This window comes from Rhipicephalus sanguineus, chromosome 9 (assembly GCF_013339695.2).
Source record: "Rhipicephalus sanguineus isolate Rsan-2018 chromosome 9, BIME_Rsan_1.4, whole genome shotgun sequence".
NCBI lineage: Eukaryota > Metazoa > Arthropoda > Arachnida > Ixodida > Ixodidae > Rhipicephalus > Rhipicephalus sanguineus.
In genome coordinates, this window is record NC_051184.2 from 2,296,734 (window position 1) to 2,311,332 (window position 14,599).

General features: G+C 43.5%; 1 protein-coding gene across 1 annotated transcript in view; it reads left to right on the forward strand.

The window, feature by feature from the left end:
• Window positions 1-6,591: 6,591 nt before the first annotated feature.
• LOC119404288 (uncharacterized) overlaps window positions 6,592-14,599 on the forward strand; it is an 8,977-nt gene continuing 969 nt past the window's right edge. Inside the window, exons 1-3 of the mRNA XM_049419333.1 lie at window positions 6,592-6,603; window positions 8,051-8,137; window positions 8,887-9,086. Of these exons, the coding sequence (XP_049275290.1) occupies window positions 8,128-8,137; window positions 8,887-9,086 (210 nt within the window). The 5' untranslated portion in view covers window positions 6,592-6,603; window positions 8,051-8,127. The remainder of the gene's footprint in view (window positions 6,604-8,050; window positions 8,138-8,886; window positions 9,087-14,599) is intronic.

Here is a 14,599-nt window from a genome sequence, read left to right on the forward strand (position 1 = left end):
CCCCGATGACGTGTGATAGTCTGAATACAATTAATCGCTAGTAATCAAACTAGCCGCAATAAAAAAAGAACCTTTCGTGCATCAAGAAACTTAATAGAATGCTGCTTGTTCGTTTCTGTTTGATTCATGGAAAAAAGAACCTCTTCGGCGTTGCCATGGGGAACGGCGCGCGTGGTTCAAAAGTTCCGTTTTCGCCGAACTGCGCTTCGCCCGACGCCCTGCTTCGCTCACGCGGTCGCGTATCAGTGGCATTTTCGGTATCGTGTGCTGCCGCGTGTGTTTTGCGCACTCGTGAAAGTCGCTCGAAAGTCACTCGTGAAAGTTCGACAAAATACCGCATGCATGTGATGTTGCCGGATTTCCGAATGGCGTACGCCGCCAGTGCACGCCACCGCGCAGTAAGGGCGGGCAACGTTGTGCACGGCAACAGTGACATGCGAAACACCGCATGTCACTGTTGGTGATATGAAGTGCGCTATAGCGATGCGGACCACGAAAACGTGATTTTCTTTCAAAATAAGCACTTCCTTGGCATAAAAGTAGCACTACGAGGTTTCTGGACCGCTATTTCAACAGTCAACGTCAACTTAATATTTGAATTTATTGTCCTTTTAATGAGCAATACAAAAAGTGTAACTTCAGTACAGAGTTGAAGTGAGAGGCTGCCATACAAAATTATTGCAAGTTAATTAATTTAATGCAAACGCGGTCCTGAATGAGTTTACAGTTAAACTTGAGGAGGAGTAACTGACTACAAATATTTATTACCTTCTTCTGCAAACGCAATACGAGGTTGTGGATTGATGCAGATTTCACGGGAAAGGAAGTACAACGCACTTCGTAATCAGGAATTAACTACGATGATTTCAGGCTTAAAATGGAATAAGGTTGCGCAATAGCGCATAAAAGAAGATCGTTGGGACATGCGTCATCCGGCACTGAACGTGACAGTAATAATAATATAATGTTATTACCAGGCATGAGCAAGAATGAGAAAAAGAAAATCAGCAGATAACACGACAAAATCAAGTTTAAAAATCGTTCGTAATAGCGTATTCGACTTTATCCGGACCTCTTTGTTTCGGCCTCCACAACGAGAACTCTTACCGGCGAGCAATGTCGCGTCCTTGCGAAAGTGACGTATCGAATGACATCCAGACCTGACTGAAGAAGCAGTATTCGAAGTGGAGTCGTGTTACATTCTGAACGTGCGGGAAAAGAACTTCAATGAGCCCCACCCTTGCACTATCACGTATGCTATTCGCGAAATCTCTCATTTGAGAAGAAAGGAGTGAAATGCCCATCTCGGTCGGCCTAGTGACAGCAGTGGCGTTGGGCTCCCGCTATCTCGCAAAAGAGTTGTAGTTTTGTCGGAGAAAGTCTGCTGCCGTCAAGCCGTCGGCTCTATAACCAAGGAAGGATAACGCTCGTTATCTGTCAAGCCTTATCGGTACGCAAGGTATGTTTTCTGAACTTATCGTTTTTTTTATTTGCAGCTACTGAAGGCCTCCCTCGGCCTCATGCAAAAGTGCATACAGACAATACAAATAGATAGTAAAGGTAAATGCACTGGCTTTCTTGGCATAATTTTAAAAAGTAAAGTAAAATAAATAACCATTACATATATGGAAAACTACAGCTGCTGTAGGTAATGTTGTTAATGCAAGAGTATATCACTCAAATCCAGGTATGTTACATTACTAGCCGTGTACATAAGACGAAGCGCAATGCTAATGTGAATGGTACTAACGACGACTGATTGTTACTTACGAGAGACGTTGTTTAACGTTACATCTGTTTAGAATTCATGTTCTTTAACACGTGGATGCGTCCAAACTTCTGAGACGACACTAAAGTCTGGGACCCTAGTAACTAGAACTGAACACCTTAAAAGTGGCTCAAATAAATCAGTCTTATTCTATCGAATTATAAGTGACATAGCACTTCTAATTACACTCTGAGCAACTACGAAAATCATCCTTTTATTTTCTTCACTCGCAGCACGACATAAAGCTTCCCCTATAACATGTTTAATAAATTTTCTTACCATGAAGCACCGCGCAGTGTATTTATTCGTATTCTCTTGTTGCAACACAATCATCTGCCAGTAATTTCATACTTGGGTAGTCAGTGAAGGGAGCTCATCAGCCAGACAACATGGTTCCTAACAACATGCCTTAGCTAAGATTACGTACGATAGAAACCATGAGGAATCGTTTAAAGGGAATGTTGCTCGAGTGGACGACTCGACAGGATGACTTACCTTCGTTAGAGTACTTGCATGTATAAGGACGAAACCCCTTGTCGAAATCTCTTGTCGAGTATTTTTGTGAAAACCTTAGTCCCAGTGATATTTCCTGTTTCAACGATTCGTCGTCACTCCAAACGTCCATCTTCCCGAGTTTCTTGTTCTGCTATGTGTAGTGTTTCAGTAGCAGCAGTATTCTTCCTGCTCACCCTGCTCCTGCAGTATTATGCATGTAAATTTTAACATGGCGAAATATATTTGGATAGAATAAGTAATTAAGTAAGCGAGTGATTGAGCAATTATGTAGGTAAATAAATAAATAAAATATTCAAAAAATAATGATAATACTTGTTGGAGTTTTATGTCCCAAATCCACAATGCGATTATGAGAGACGCTATAGTGGAATGACTTCGGAAGTTTCGGCCACCTGGGGTTCTTGCGCATAAATATAAGCACACGGTCCTCTAGCATTTTGCATCCATCGAAATGTGGCCGCCCCAGCCGCGATTCAATTCCACGACCTTCGGGTCAGCAGGCAAAAATATTCCACGAATGCTTGGTACAGAACATACGTGAAGGAACTCCGTCCAAGCAGGTTTCCCTTCATTTTCATGGGTGTCGTGCAAGTATATATATATATAGGCTTTCGCGGAAGAGAACGAAATATAGACAGCAGGACAAACATTGTGATGACACTGAAGGGGACTATGATGCAGGATGCCATATGCACATGCACCAAAGTTTCTTTTCGCAGGTTGTACTCTGAAGAATTCACAAGGAAATGCTTCGCTGGTTTTTCCTAGTCTTAAATGCGGTGTGCGTCCTTACAGACGACGAAGACGCACTCCTTCCCAGTCGATGTGAGTACTTCTACAGTTTTTGTTTTTAGCGACGCTTGGAAACTGAACTGTCTCTAACTTTCTACGCACCGACCTGTTCTAGCTTTCGTGTCTGGAGCACTTTGCGAAAGTGCAGCGTGCAAGGAGAGAGGTACGTGCGACTCCATTTGGTAAAAATCTGTGTTTATGATCGATTTCTCTAAAGCTCACGAAATGTGTATATTTGTATCACAGCAGCGTATGTAAGCAGTTACGCTGTTTTTCGATTATCACGTTAGTGGCAGTACTACTTTGTATTCTTAACCGAAGAGCCCGAGTAGGCATAAAATCGTAAACGGAAGAAAAATACAGATTAGAATGTTTCTGCAACGATTCATGTGTAACACCAAGACACTAAGTAAACCCATAGTATTTAGATCATCATATCAGTGCACAAGATATACATAATTAATCAATAAGCCTCTTCGATTAACTGTTGTGATGATGAGTATAGATCAGTATAGTTGTTCACTATTAAAATGCTTCGAAAAGTGCCGTAAAAAACACTGCAGTGAACACTGCAACGATTTAGGAGTATAAAGACGGCAAACGCGACGAGCACACATGCACACATCTATTAATTAAGCCTTGTTGTGCACGTGAGTTCACCATGACAAGTGTGAGAATGTGCTTAAAAGAGAATATGAAAGGTGTGCTATCTCTTTCTTGTCCATATCTTTCATTTTCATGTCTAAAGGACCACTGACAGCAAAATTTTTGTCTGTGACTTTTTTACTGTAATTTGTAGCTTTGTGTCTGGTAATCCCTAAGTTGAATCGTAAATGCTCTAACGTATCGTGTAGCTAATGTTAGCGTAGTTAATTGTGACCATTGTAGCGTCACTTCAAAACGCCCGCCTAAAAACCATAAGAAACTAGCGCCGCATGCGGGGGAGCGCCAAAGATCACGTGCACACAAGTTGTGGTGACGTTAAAGCGTAGTTTTCAAATCGGGGCCCCGTGCGCGGTAGAGACTGAAAGTATGGCGCCTCGGTATATGTTAAACCTGTTCAGCGCGTGTCCCCTCACGAAAACTATCTCGAGAGCAGCCCGACAACAGAGCGAGAGGGGTGAGGAACAACAGGTCTCGCCGGGTGCCAGTCGTGGTATGTGTGCGCCCAGCAAACCTTCTGTGACGTCCACAATACCTGCTTTACTCGTGGAACGTCACGCAAGGCCTCGATCTACGTCATACCGGGATGTCGCGAGGTGCAGCCTACTCAAATGAGCATTCACGCTTACTTTAAAACCAAATTAAGATATCTTAAAGGCAACGTTCGCCACTAATAATAGGTCACAAGTGCGAATAGGAAAGTACAGGAAAGTCAAACAACACAAACACCTCGAGGTTTAGTTTTGGTGCCAGGGGTCCTTTAAAGCGTGTTCCCAGATTCAGCAGCTAATTTCTTTAGCCTTGCGAAACTTCTAGTTGCGTCGGTCGGAAGTATCAATTTTCTCGTTTGTTTTTACTCAAAAATAAAGACGAGAAGTTCCGGCAAACCTGAGGAGGTATTTATTTAGGTGCTTCAATGGCAATTGAGTAAAAAGCCATTGAACCGATTGGTGAAAAACCTGCGCACACCATACGGTTATTCCTACTACACGATTATGTATAAGTGGCTGCATCTGATTTCATCGGTGCTGTCGAAAATGCACCGCTAGACAACTGGAACTGGACAAAACAATCGTGTGTATTTTCGTTGCAGCCCAACTCATACTGGCATCTGTGAATCAAAGTGCGGACCCGTGCGACGATTTCTACGCTTACGTCTGCAATCGCTGGAACGAGGCCCACCCTATACCCGACGATATGGCAGGCATGAGCCAGTTCGCGGAAGTCACGATAAAAGTAGAGCATGACTTGCGAGGTATGCATGAAGTTTGGTTTGTTATTTATCAGGAAAAGTAGGGCGTGCACTCTTAAAGGGCCTCTAAACAATCTCCAAAAATACAAAGAACGAACGCGTTATTCTCTTCTGGCGTCTTCCGTCTTTTCGGCACAATTCGTGACGCCAAGAGTTTGTTCCCGTGACGTCACGAGGAAATAAGCTCTCGATTCGTCCATATACGAGAGATATCTGTTGCGAATTGTCTTCTACCCTGCTTTGCCATGCATTGACACGCCCGTTCTGCCATGTGTCGCGTGTCTACCGTGCGCGATCAGCTCATTTCACTTCGTTTTTTGCACTTTCAACTACGGAAGCGGAGATAACAACGTGTAGCCGAAAAGCGCGAAATCTTGATAGGTTCAAAGCATAGGGCTGACATAAACCACGTATTTTATAAAAAAGTAAGCGGCGAGGAGAAGATAGCGCCTGTGAGAAGGGTAACGAAGACGAGAAAGAAGCCACTCCCTCGTCTTTGAACTCAGAGTGGTTTAGGGGCCCTTTAATCATGTCTTGAGTAAGGTACTAGATATAACCAGGAAAATAGACATTTTTCGTCAAATTTTCTCGGTATAGCTGGCACTTTAACCGGGACTTGATGACGGATGGTAAGTGCTTATATGCAGCACCCCTTTAGTAGTGGAAATAAACTGAAGTAAAACCGAAAGTCGAGCTAGTTGGTACAAATTCATGTTGCGAAGCTTTTAGCGCATAAAAAAAGACAGGGACACAGAGGGAGGGAACAACACCAGCGCTAACTAACAACTGAAGGCTTTATTAGGCCAGAAGAAAACATATATACTCGGACTACGTCACCCGCGGCACATGCGCACGATCAACGGTGCAAACCAAGGCACTATCTCTCCATACCTATCGTTAACCCCTTTCCTTTAGGAGCGAAACTTCTTTGTTAGAAATCGTTACTGACGGGTGACTGATGCAAGTTGATCCCCTGATTTCTAACAAAGAAGTTTCGCTCCTAAAGGAAAGGGGTTAACGATAGGTATGGAGAGATAGTGCCTTGGTTTGCACCGTTGATCGTGCGCATGTGCCGCGGGTGACGTAGTCCGAGTATATATGTTTTCTTCTGGCCTAATAAAGCCTTCAGTTGTTAGTTAGCGCTGGTGTTGTTCCCTCCCTCTGTGTCCCTGTCTTTTTTATGCGCTAAAAAAGCTTCGCAACATGAAGTAGTGGAAATAAGTAAAACTATTTGAAGCACGTAGCCAGAACGAAGTTAGTAAACTGACGTGCAAACGCCGTCTTCTGGATGAAACGTTTTTCTGCATATACCTCGTATATAACCAATGAGAAAGGAAAGCGCTGTTTTAACGAACAATACCTTGCTGTTACACGCACAGCAGCTGGAAAGCTTTTTTTTTTGTTAGTTCAATGACATAAGCATGATCCAAGAGAGCTCGTGCAACGCGAATGTTGTGCAAGTTGTTTGTCAGTATTCATACTGCATTTGGCAGCAGCTACATCAAAAAATGTGAGCCGAATTCGTGTTACGAAACCTGCCACATCCACTGCTTTGACTACCGTCATGTTTACACGTTGCGGACACGTTGGCAGAGACGAAGCAGTTTTCGGGGTAAGGTTATTATTGTCGGCAACAGCATGCCTCCGACTAGCTAATGCACTTATACAACTCGGTAAAACACTAAAGCAAATACACGCTATTTCGTTAATCATTCGTGCTGCTTGAATGCTACCAGGCACGTAGACCTAAGGCTAGCAACGCAGGGAAATTCATGATATTTCATTTTAGCCACTTGCGCCAAACAATCAAGGACCAAGAAGTGTGTGCTCCTTTCTTCGTGCTTGTTTGTTTCGCGCAAGTGGATAAAAGATGAATTCGTTCCAACTAGGCCGGCTAGCAGTTTTGCTTCACGATATTTATCAGTATTTTGTCGAACTGGAGCCATGTATTTCGTTGGAAACGATAGTAAGGACACACACATCAACTGGCGCATGGTATGAAAAAACACTGGTTCCCGACTGAAAGGTAACCGTGACATTTCCTAACAAAATGAATGAGTGGGAATAATAAAATAATTGGCAGTGTCACGTATTGCATTGCGGTAAGCTGTAATTTTGTGTAAAGTCCATTCAAAAAGCGAAAATTTTACCGGGAAATTGCAAGACCTAAATTATGAATGCCTGGATACAGTAATTTCATCAGAGGCAACAATGTTGAAACAGGTGCATGAACTGCATGATTCACTTCCACAGTATTATTTTTAAAGGGGCTCTCCAACACTTTTCCAAGTAGCCATTTAATGGTTTCACTAAAGGAGCTTATTTCCTCACGAATCGACCGCGCCAAAATTTTTAGAATACGTCCAGTATGATCCGAGGTACAAAGATTTGTCGCATGCTGTAATTGCGTTCTCTTTTCTCTCGTCCTGACAAAAGCGCTGGAAGATAAACAGGGAGGGGTGGAACGGGGTAAGAAGGTACATCGCGCGTGCTTTGTGACCTTGAGCACCTTTTTTTTCTTCGAACGCGTGGCGTACTTTCAGTGCGATCGCGCGCGCGCGCGGGCAAGTGACGGCCTCCCGCGGCGGCCGCAGTAACTACCGAGCGCAACATGTTCAAATCAGCCAATGGCGTGGAACTTGTGTCAGTGACGCAGTGATATTGATTCAATACCATCATTTGTCTAGAGATGAGGAAATGATTTTTAGCTGACCTTGAGAATTTATTGTAAATCCCAGGCCGTGTGCTGTGCTATATTGTTTGGCTCGCGTGTTCTCGGGAGCCTCGACTACCGATCGGCAGCGTTTTCTGCTTATGCCGAAAAAGTGTTGCAGGGCCCCTTTAATATAATAAACGAGAAAATTTGTCAATCAGTTTAAACAATATTTTGTACTCACCAGTTCAAACGCTAATATTACTTAGACAAGTCCAACTCATGCTTCGTGCCTCTCAATTACATTTAAAGTGATCGTGTCCTAGCAGTAGTGGGGTCATTAGTTCAGTAGTACGTCCAACAAAATCAATGCTCACGTTCCTGTGCATGCCATGATTTTGTGCAGAAATCCTGGAAAACCTGCCTGTAGTTGCCGAAGCCAACACAGCGCGGGAAAAAGTGGCGGTCGCTTACCACACCTGCATGAACACCAGTAAGCGCTGGCACTGCAGTCGAAGTCTTACCTTGCTCGATCTGCATAATTTATACTAAGTGGCAAATATTTGCAGCAATTTTTCTACTACTTAATATAATTAGAACATCTTGAGGGGCTAGTTGGTGTATTTTAGTGAATGATTGTGAACATCGCGGAATATGGTAAAGAACAACACTGAGCAAGACACACAAAACACATCAAGCGCAGATTGTAACGCCCTACGCGAAATAAATCAGTTGGTAGTCGGCACTCGATCTGTTTTGTTTGTCTCCTTTCGTGCTGTGCTTTTCCTAATTTGGCGCAGTTTACAATCATTTACCTAATATCACGTTACCAAATTCGCGCATTTTTACTGTGAGGAAAGCACTCTAATTTTGTTCAGTGGCAGTTTCTCCAACTTGAACATATTTGCAAAACTGTCCTACTTCTTGCGACTCATGTCCGTCGAGATTGATAGTGCATTGTCGGAGTCACTTCGGCTCGATGATATCAGACGTGCCGCGTATGTTCTGTAATGACGGAAGGAAACAAAACCAGGACACAGGGAGGTTAGGCAGAAAAGCTTCCGGTTATCCACCCTAGGCTGTGGTATTAGGAGAGGGAAATAGAAAGATGAGAGAGGAGAGGGAAAAACGCTAGTGAATGTTGTGTAAGCATGCACCCTTACAGTGAGTGTTCCGAGTAGCTTTCTGGAACCGCTACATACGTGGACGTCCAGTGTGAAGCGCTGCACAATCATATTGCAGGCATCAGCGAAGAAGAAGGCATAATGGCAGTGCGAAGAGTCCTCGAGAAAAACGGGCTTGGACATTGGCCCGTTCTGGACGAGAAGGAGAAGGAGGCGATAGGTGATCTGGAAGACATCGTCAAGAAAACTGGCCTCAGGTCTCTCTTCAACGTGCAGATAGCCAGGGACATGGACAACCTCACAGCGTTCATCCTACAGGTAGTTGGAAGAGAAATACACGCGATCTTCTTTACCGTTCTCTCTAGCTTAACACAAAATAGCTCCTTTGAAAGACTACATCCTTTGTTCATAACAAGCAGAAGTTTATAAAACAATTGTCAAAGCCTTTCCGTAAGGCTAAAATGAGTAGATTCTGAACGTTCAGCTAGTTGATTCATGAGCGTTCTGATAGCTATTCCGTTCCATCGATCCATGCATTCACTTCATTTAATCCGTACCATCTCATTCATACCATTTCATCCGTACCATTTATCTGTAGCATTCCTCCCTTTGCTACACCAATTGCTTTGCTACTTTGCTACAGCCGGCCAAATCTTCAACTAACTTGCGCGAGCTTTTTCTGCCATACGACGGAGCCGTACGACGGACCGAAGTTGCAAAGACGGCGCGGGAAGCTCATGCCCAGAAAGCGCGCTCAGCTGGGCCCATCATCTGCCAGGCTGTTGCTTCGTAAGGACGTCACCCCATATTAGCGCACTTCTGACGAACCATCTTCTTCGGCTAATCTCGTGAGTGAGGGCGTGTGGCGTATCGTCACATTTTCATCCCTCGATTGCTTGCTACAACGCTCATTTTCTGAAGATAGAAAGCGAGCAAAACTGTTCGCCTACTCAATCTGCCAATTTCTTCAGAAGTGCGATAATGTGGGGTGACGCCTTTAAGAAGGAGCAGTCTAGCAGACAATGGGCCCAGTTGAGCGCGCTTTCTCGGCATGCGCTTACACTCGCGCTGTGCGCAACTTCGTTCTGTCATTGGCGCTGACGCACAGAAAAGTGTCCGCTCGCACATGCTAGTAAAAGATTTGGTCGGCTGTGCATCACTGCACCGTGGATATAAAAATGTACTCATCGTTGTTGTATACAACACATATGGTTATAAAGCGCTTAGTTTTTGTCATAACAAATTAACTATTAGCCGGCTTCTGTCCAAGTAATTTACTGGAGAAACATAGCTGCCTGCGGACATACAATGCTTGTCGCCACACTGCATCTGGCACTTGTTAGGGTGTAACAAAGAGTTAAGCATTGCAGATGACAACATTTAAAGTCCGATGTGCGACAGCTAGCTGTCTCGCTTTAGAAAGCCGCAGAACTTACGCACCATATTTAAAAGGCAGAATATCAACAAAGTTTACTAAAGCCGCATAAGCTAATGTTCACGTTGTATTAACAGACGCATAAAGATAGTGTCAAAGTGGTATTAATGTATTGCAGAAGGTTTAGTTTTTGAACAAACCGCGTCCAGCCGTAAGCAAGAACACTACATACAGTGTATTTGCCAGGTTATGAAATTCAACGTTTTTCCCATAATGGCTAATGCTATGTTGATCTCATGTGGCTTATGCGGCTGTTATTAAAATTTAAAATGTTTTATGGATAGTGGTTCAGGATGTGTAAAATAGCAGTGAGAAGTGGTTATGGAGGCGGTGGGAGACAAAAGCAACATACGAATCCACCACTTGAGGCTGTGTTTTTTTTTTACCTTGCCAAGTTTCGTTTTGGTCTCCAGATGTTGCTCCGTGGATTTCTCGCTGCATTTAACGAGGAAGAGTGCTTCGTCCGTTACACTGCCGGAGCCTGGGTTGAGGGTGTTATGCCTGAAGCGTGACATTGATGGGAAAAGCAAAAGCACGCGCGCCAGTGTCGACGCAAGATGTTGCTCAATGGGCAACTTACAGTTTGCACAGGTGGATTTCGAAATATGTCCATGTTGAAATAGTGAGCTCTGAGATAGGCTGATCTAACCCACTGCAGGGTGTTCAAAATTAAGCTATATGGCTTTCTTAAAATTCAGCACTGGGAGGTACGTGAAAACCACCTTTGCAGACAACTTACGTCCCCAGGGGAACACAAAGTGAGACAATAATTATCACTGTCAGGCACCCAATTGAATAAATTGAATAATTAACTTTTTAGCAATTGCAGCAAGCGGGGATGTTTGTATTGAAAAGTTAGAGGCTGTCGCGCTTCTACACAGTTCCACTTGGAAGAATTTTTCTGGTATGTCTGTGCTCCGGGATATCCCGCTGCAAAGTTTAATCGCGGTTTGCATGATTACGCATGCAAGACAGTAAGCGCTGGCGCAGAGCTCCTCCCCGATGTGCCGCTGCAGTTTCGTGCGGCGTTTTATCCAACGACGAGACGAAGGCATAGGCTAAGATGATAACGGTTACCTTTTTACTGCTGGCTGGCGATATCAAGCAATGACTGCTCGTCACATCAGGGAGGAATACTGCGCCCATCCTGACCGCTTTGGATGGGTAACCATGCAAACCGCCATTAAACTTTGCAGCGGTATATCTCGGAGTACAGACATGCTAGAAAAATTCTCCCAAGTGTAATCGTGTACAGAAGAGCGACTGCCTCCAACTTTTCAATACAAACATGCCCTCTTGCTGCAGTCACTAAAGAGTTCATTATTCAATATTCGTTAATTGGGCGGCTGACAGCGATAATTAGTGTCTCACTTAGTGTCCCCTGGATACGTAACTTACTGCAAAGGTGGTTTTCACGTTCTTGCCAGTGCTGAATTTTAAGAAAATCATAAAGTTTAACTTGGAACACTCGGTACAATGGTCATGGTTTAAGAGCGCAACAGCACACGGTCAAAAGAGTAGAGACAGCAGTCGTGTCGTCTGGTCTCCCCTTTTGTCAGTGTGCTATTGCGCTGTTGAACAATGAATGTAATTTAACTCGTCCGATTTTCTATCCTTATTCACTATAATGAAGAACATAATGAAGATGAGGACAACACAGGTGCAGCCAGCATCGCCAGTGCAATGCATGAGATCTCTTTCCGTGGACATTGATAATTTGTAGCGGGTCACCAGGCTTGCCAAAGAAATTTCATTTCATTGCAAAATGGCAACGCTGTCTGTAGCAAGCAGTATAGAACATAATACTACCAAACAAGCCAACTGCGACCTTTTAATTACCTCTCTGGTGGGAGTGTCATTTGAAGTTTTTGATATCAATCGCGTTATCTGTGTGGCCCTGCATAACAGATTGCACAAGTTACTCCACATTTCATTCAACGAAAGTTTTCCCCGTAATTTTCACTTGACTCAACCCTTCTCGAAGAACCAAACAGATGTGCACTTGTTTTTAGATAGCCTCAACGCCTGAAACTTTTTCGTGGCACGAGCACCAATGGACAAATCTTTGCTATTTCCCAAACAACCCTGCCTATAGTGCCGGTGCTTGTCCGAAGACCTTGATAAAATTAAAAACGCATATAAAAGGAATGGAATGGTCTAAACTAAGGGCTGTGTATGATAGAGTGCACGTTAACTTATGTCATAAGCTAAAATTTGGAGTCATATAATTAGTAAAAATTAGTCTAAACGGCAATTACAGCTCAGAAACCCATATAATGACGCTCGTTGCAGCACCTAGTGGATCACACCTCAACCAGCACTTCTTTTTACGTGGGTTCGGCAGAGCGCAAAACAAGCTAACCTAAACAAGTTTACTCATGGAACTTCAAAGCCCACAGTTTACCCACAGTTCTCGCAAGTCTACCCAAGTTTGCTCAAGAACCTGTGCTACTGCCAGGGCCGGATTAAATGTGCGGAGGGCCCGGTTCAAAAAAATAAGGGGGGCCCCTCCCCCCTCGCCCCGCCCCCTTTCTTTCCCACTTTGTCATCTGGTCATGCTTGACACTTGACGCTTTTTAGATTTAGCTGCAAAGAACACAAGCCATATTTATTCAAAGCCTCTCCGGAGTGTGTAATATCACCTGGGCGTTTTCTTTCTTGCGGAGCACGTGGACAGATTGTCATCGTAATAATTAACTATATCAGGAGACGAAGACACATCTACAGCATTAAGATTTGTCTGGTTCCTTGGATCATACTGAAAGAAGACTAAACTCTGCGAGAAGTTAAGACGAAAAGAAGGAATGCATACGACACTTAGAAGTGCAGTCCAAGCGCCGTGTGTGTTTCTTCCATTCGTCTTAACCTATAGCGTTGTTTATCCTTATTTCAAGAGAGGACATCTTCCCTCGAAAATCAGGGAGCGCCTTTGTGAAAAATAGCTTCCTGTATCTGCTTCAGCTTCACTGATTCGGTAGCGCACGCTTTGGTTGCCTGCGTGCGAGCACTGCCGAAGTTGACAGGTGGGCCTTTTTCAGAAACTGTTCCCACGTACTTACAGTAAATACGCTACCAATCGTCTAGCTACTTTTGATTTCATACAACAACACACATTTAAGCTCTTCTAAGGCAGCATTTCGATATAGTGCTATTATGCATATTGTATACGCCTACTGATCACAACAAGTAATACAGATGGTTTAAAATTAAAATATCTTCAATATGGGAAGGGGGTGGGCCAAATCTTTCGGAAAAGGTGGCGCGTATAAAAAATGAGATCCGTGTAGAACTTTCACAAGAACGTTTTTAATAAGACTCGAAAAACGACCACACATATTTTCATTTATGCACAAATCGGTATCTTTTAAACATGTAATAGTGTTACATTTTTGCAGGCAATATTCACTTTCATAGGGCTATAGGAGAAGGAAACGCATTCATTGCACACATCTTTTCTGCGTTTAAACTGCGGAATATCTTGATATTTTTACGAAATATTTCTTCTTAAACACAGTGTACAGAACTGGTGAACTCTTTCGCAGAAATGCAACCTTGAAATGGGGCGTGTATACCTATTACCATGTTCTCTGTTTTTCATTATTCTTTTAAGTAAAGAAAGAAAGTACGTACGTTTCTACAAGTCTTTTCGTGTCTTTTGCTGAGACAGTTTGTTGATCAGCTCTTCAACATTTACCCTCCTAAGAACCTCCGTCTCTACGCTCAGCAGTGACAAATCACTGAGGCGGCTGTCGGTCATCGTTGATCGAAGCCTGTTTTTGATCAATTTCAGTTTGCTGAATGATCGTTCACCAGTGCAATTTGTGACCATTAAGCAAAAAAAAATGCTAAGAGCCACATGGACATCAGGGAAAGAACCTTCAAGCTTTTCACGAATTAGAAGTTCAAAAGTGTTAAAAGAAGTTGAAAAGTGATGGTCAGTTGAAGATCTCCACCACAACGCTCAAGCAATTGCGGTGAGGGTCTGCTGGCGGCCAGATAGTCGATATATGTTGCAGATATTTCCTGCGCACAACCTTTACCAAGTGATGGTCTCTTAAGTTTCCCTATATAACCACCAAGCAGGAATTAAGACAGAACGGCAATGCCAGAAGCGAAGAATCGAACCATTACTCCTTCGGAGTCCTGGCATAATCAGGAAGTTCCGTACCATACAAATATTTGATGGTACGTTGTTTACACTATAATGAAAGCATACTATAGCATACCTATGTGTCAGCTTCATACCGGTTATTTTCATTCAGCGCATTAAACGATATTTCAAACAGGAACCACTCTCTATGCGCCTTCGCATTGCGTATTGGACCGTAGCTGCTAAAATCCTCGTCAGGCTGCTCTATGTGTCCATCCGCTGGATCAGCTCCTTCCCTCTACACGA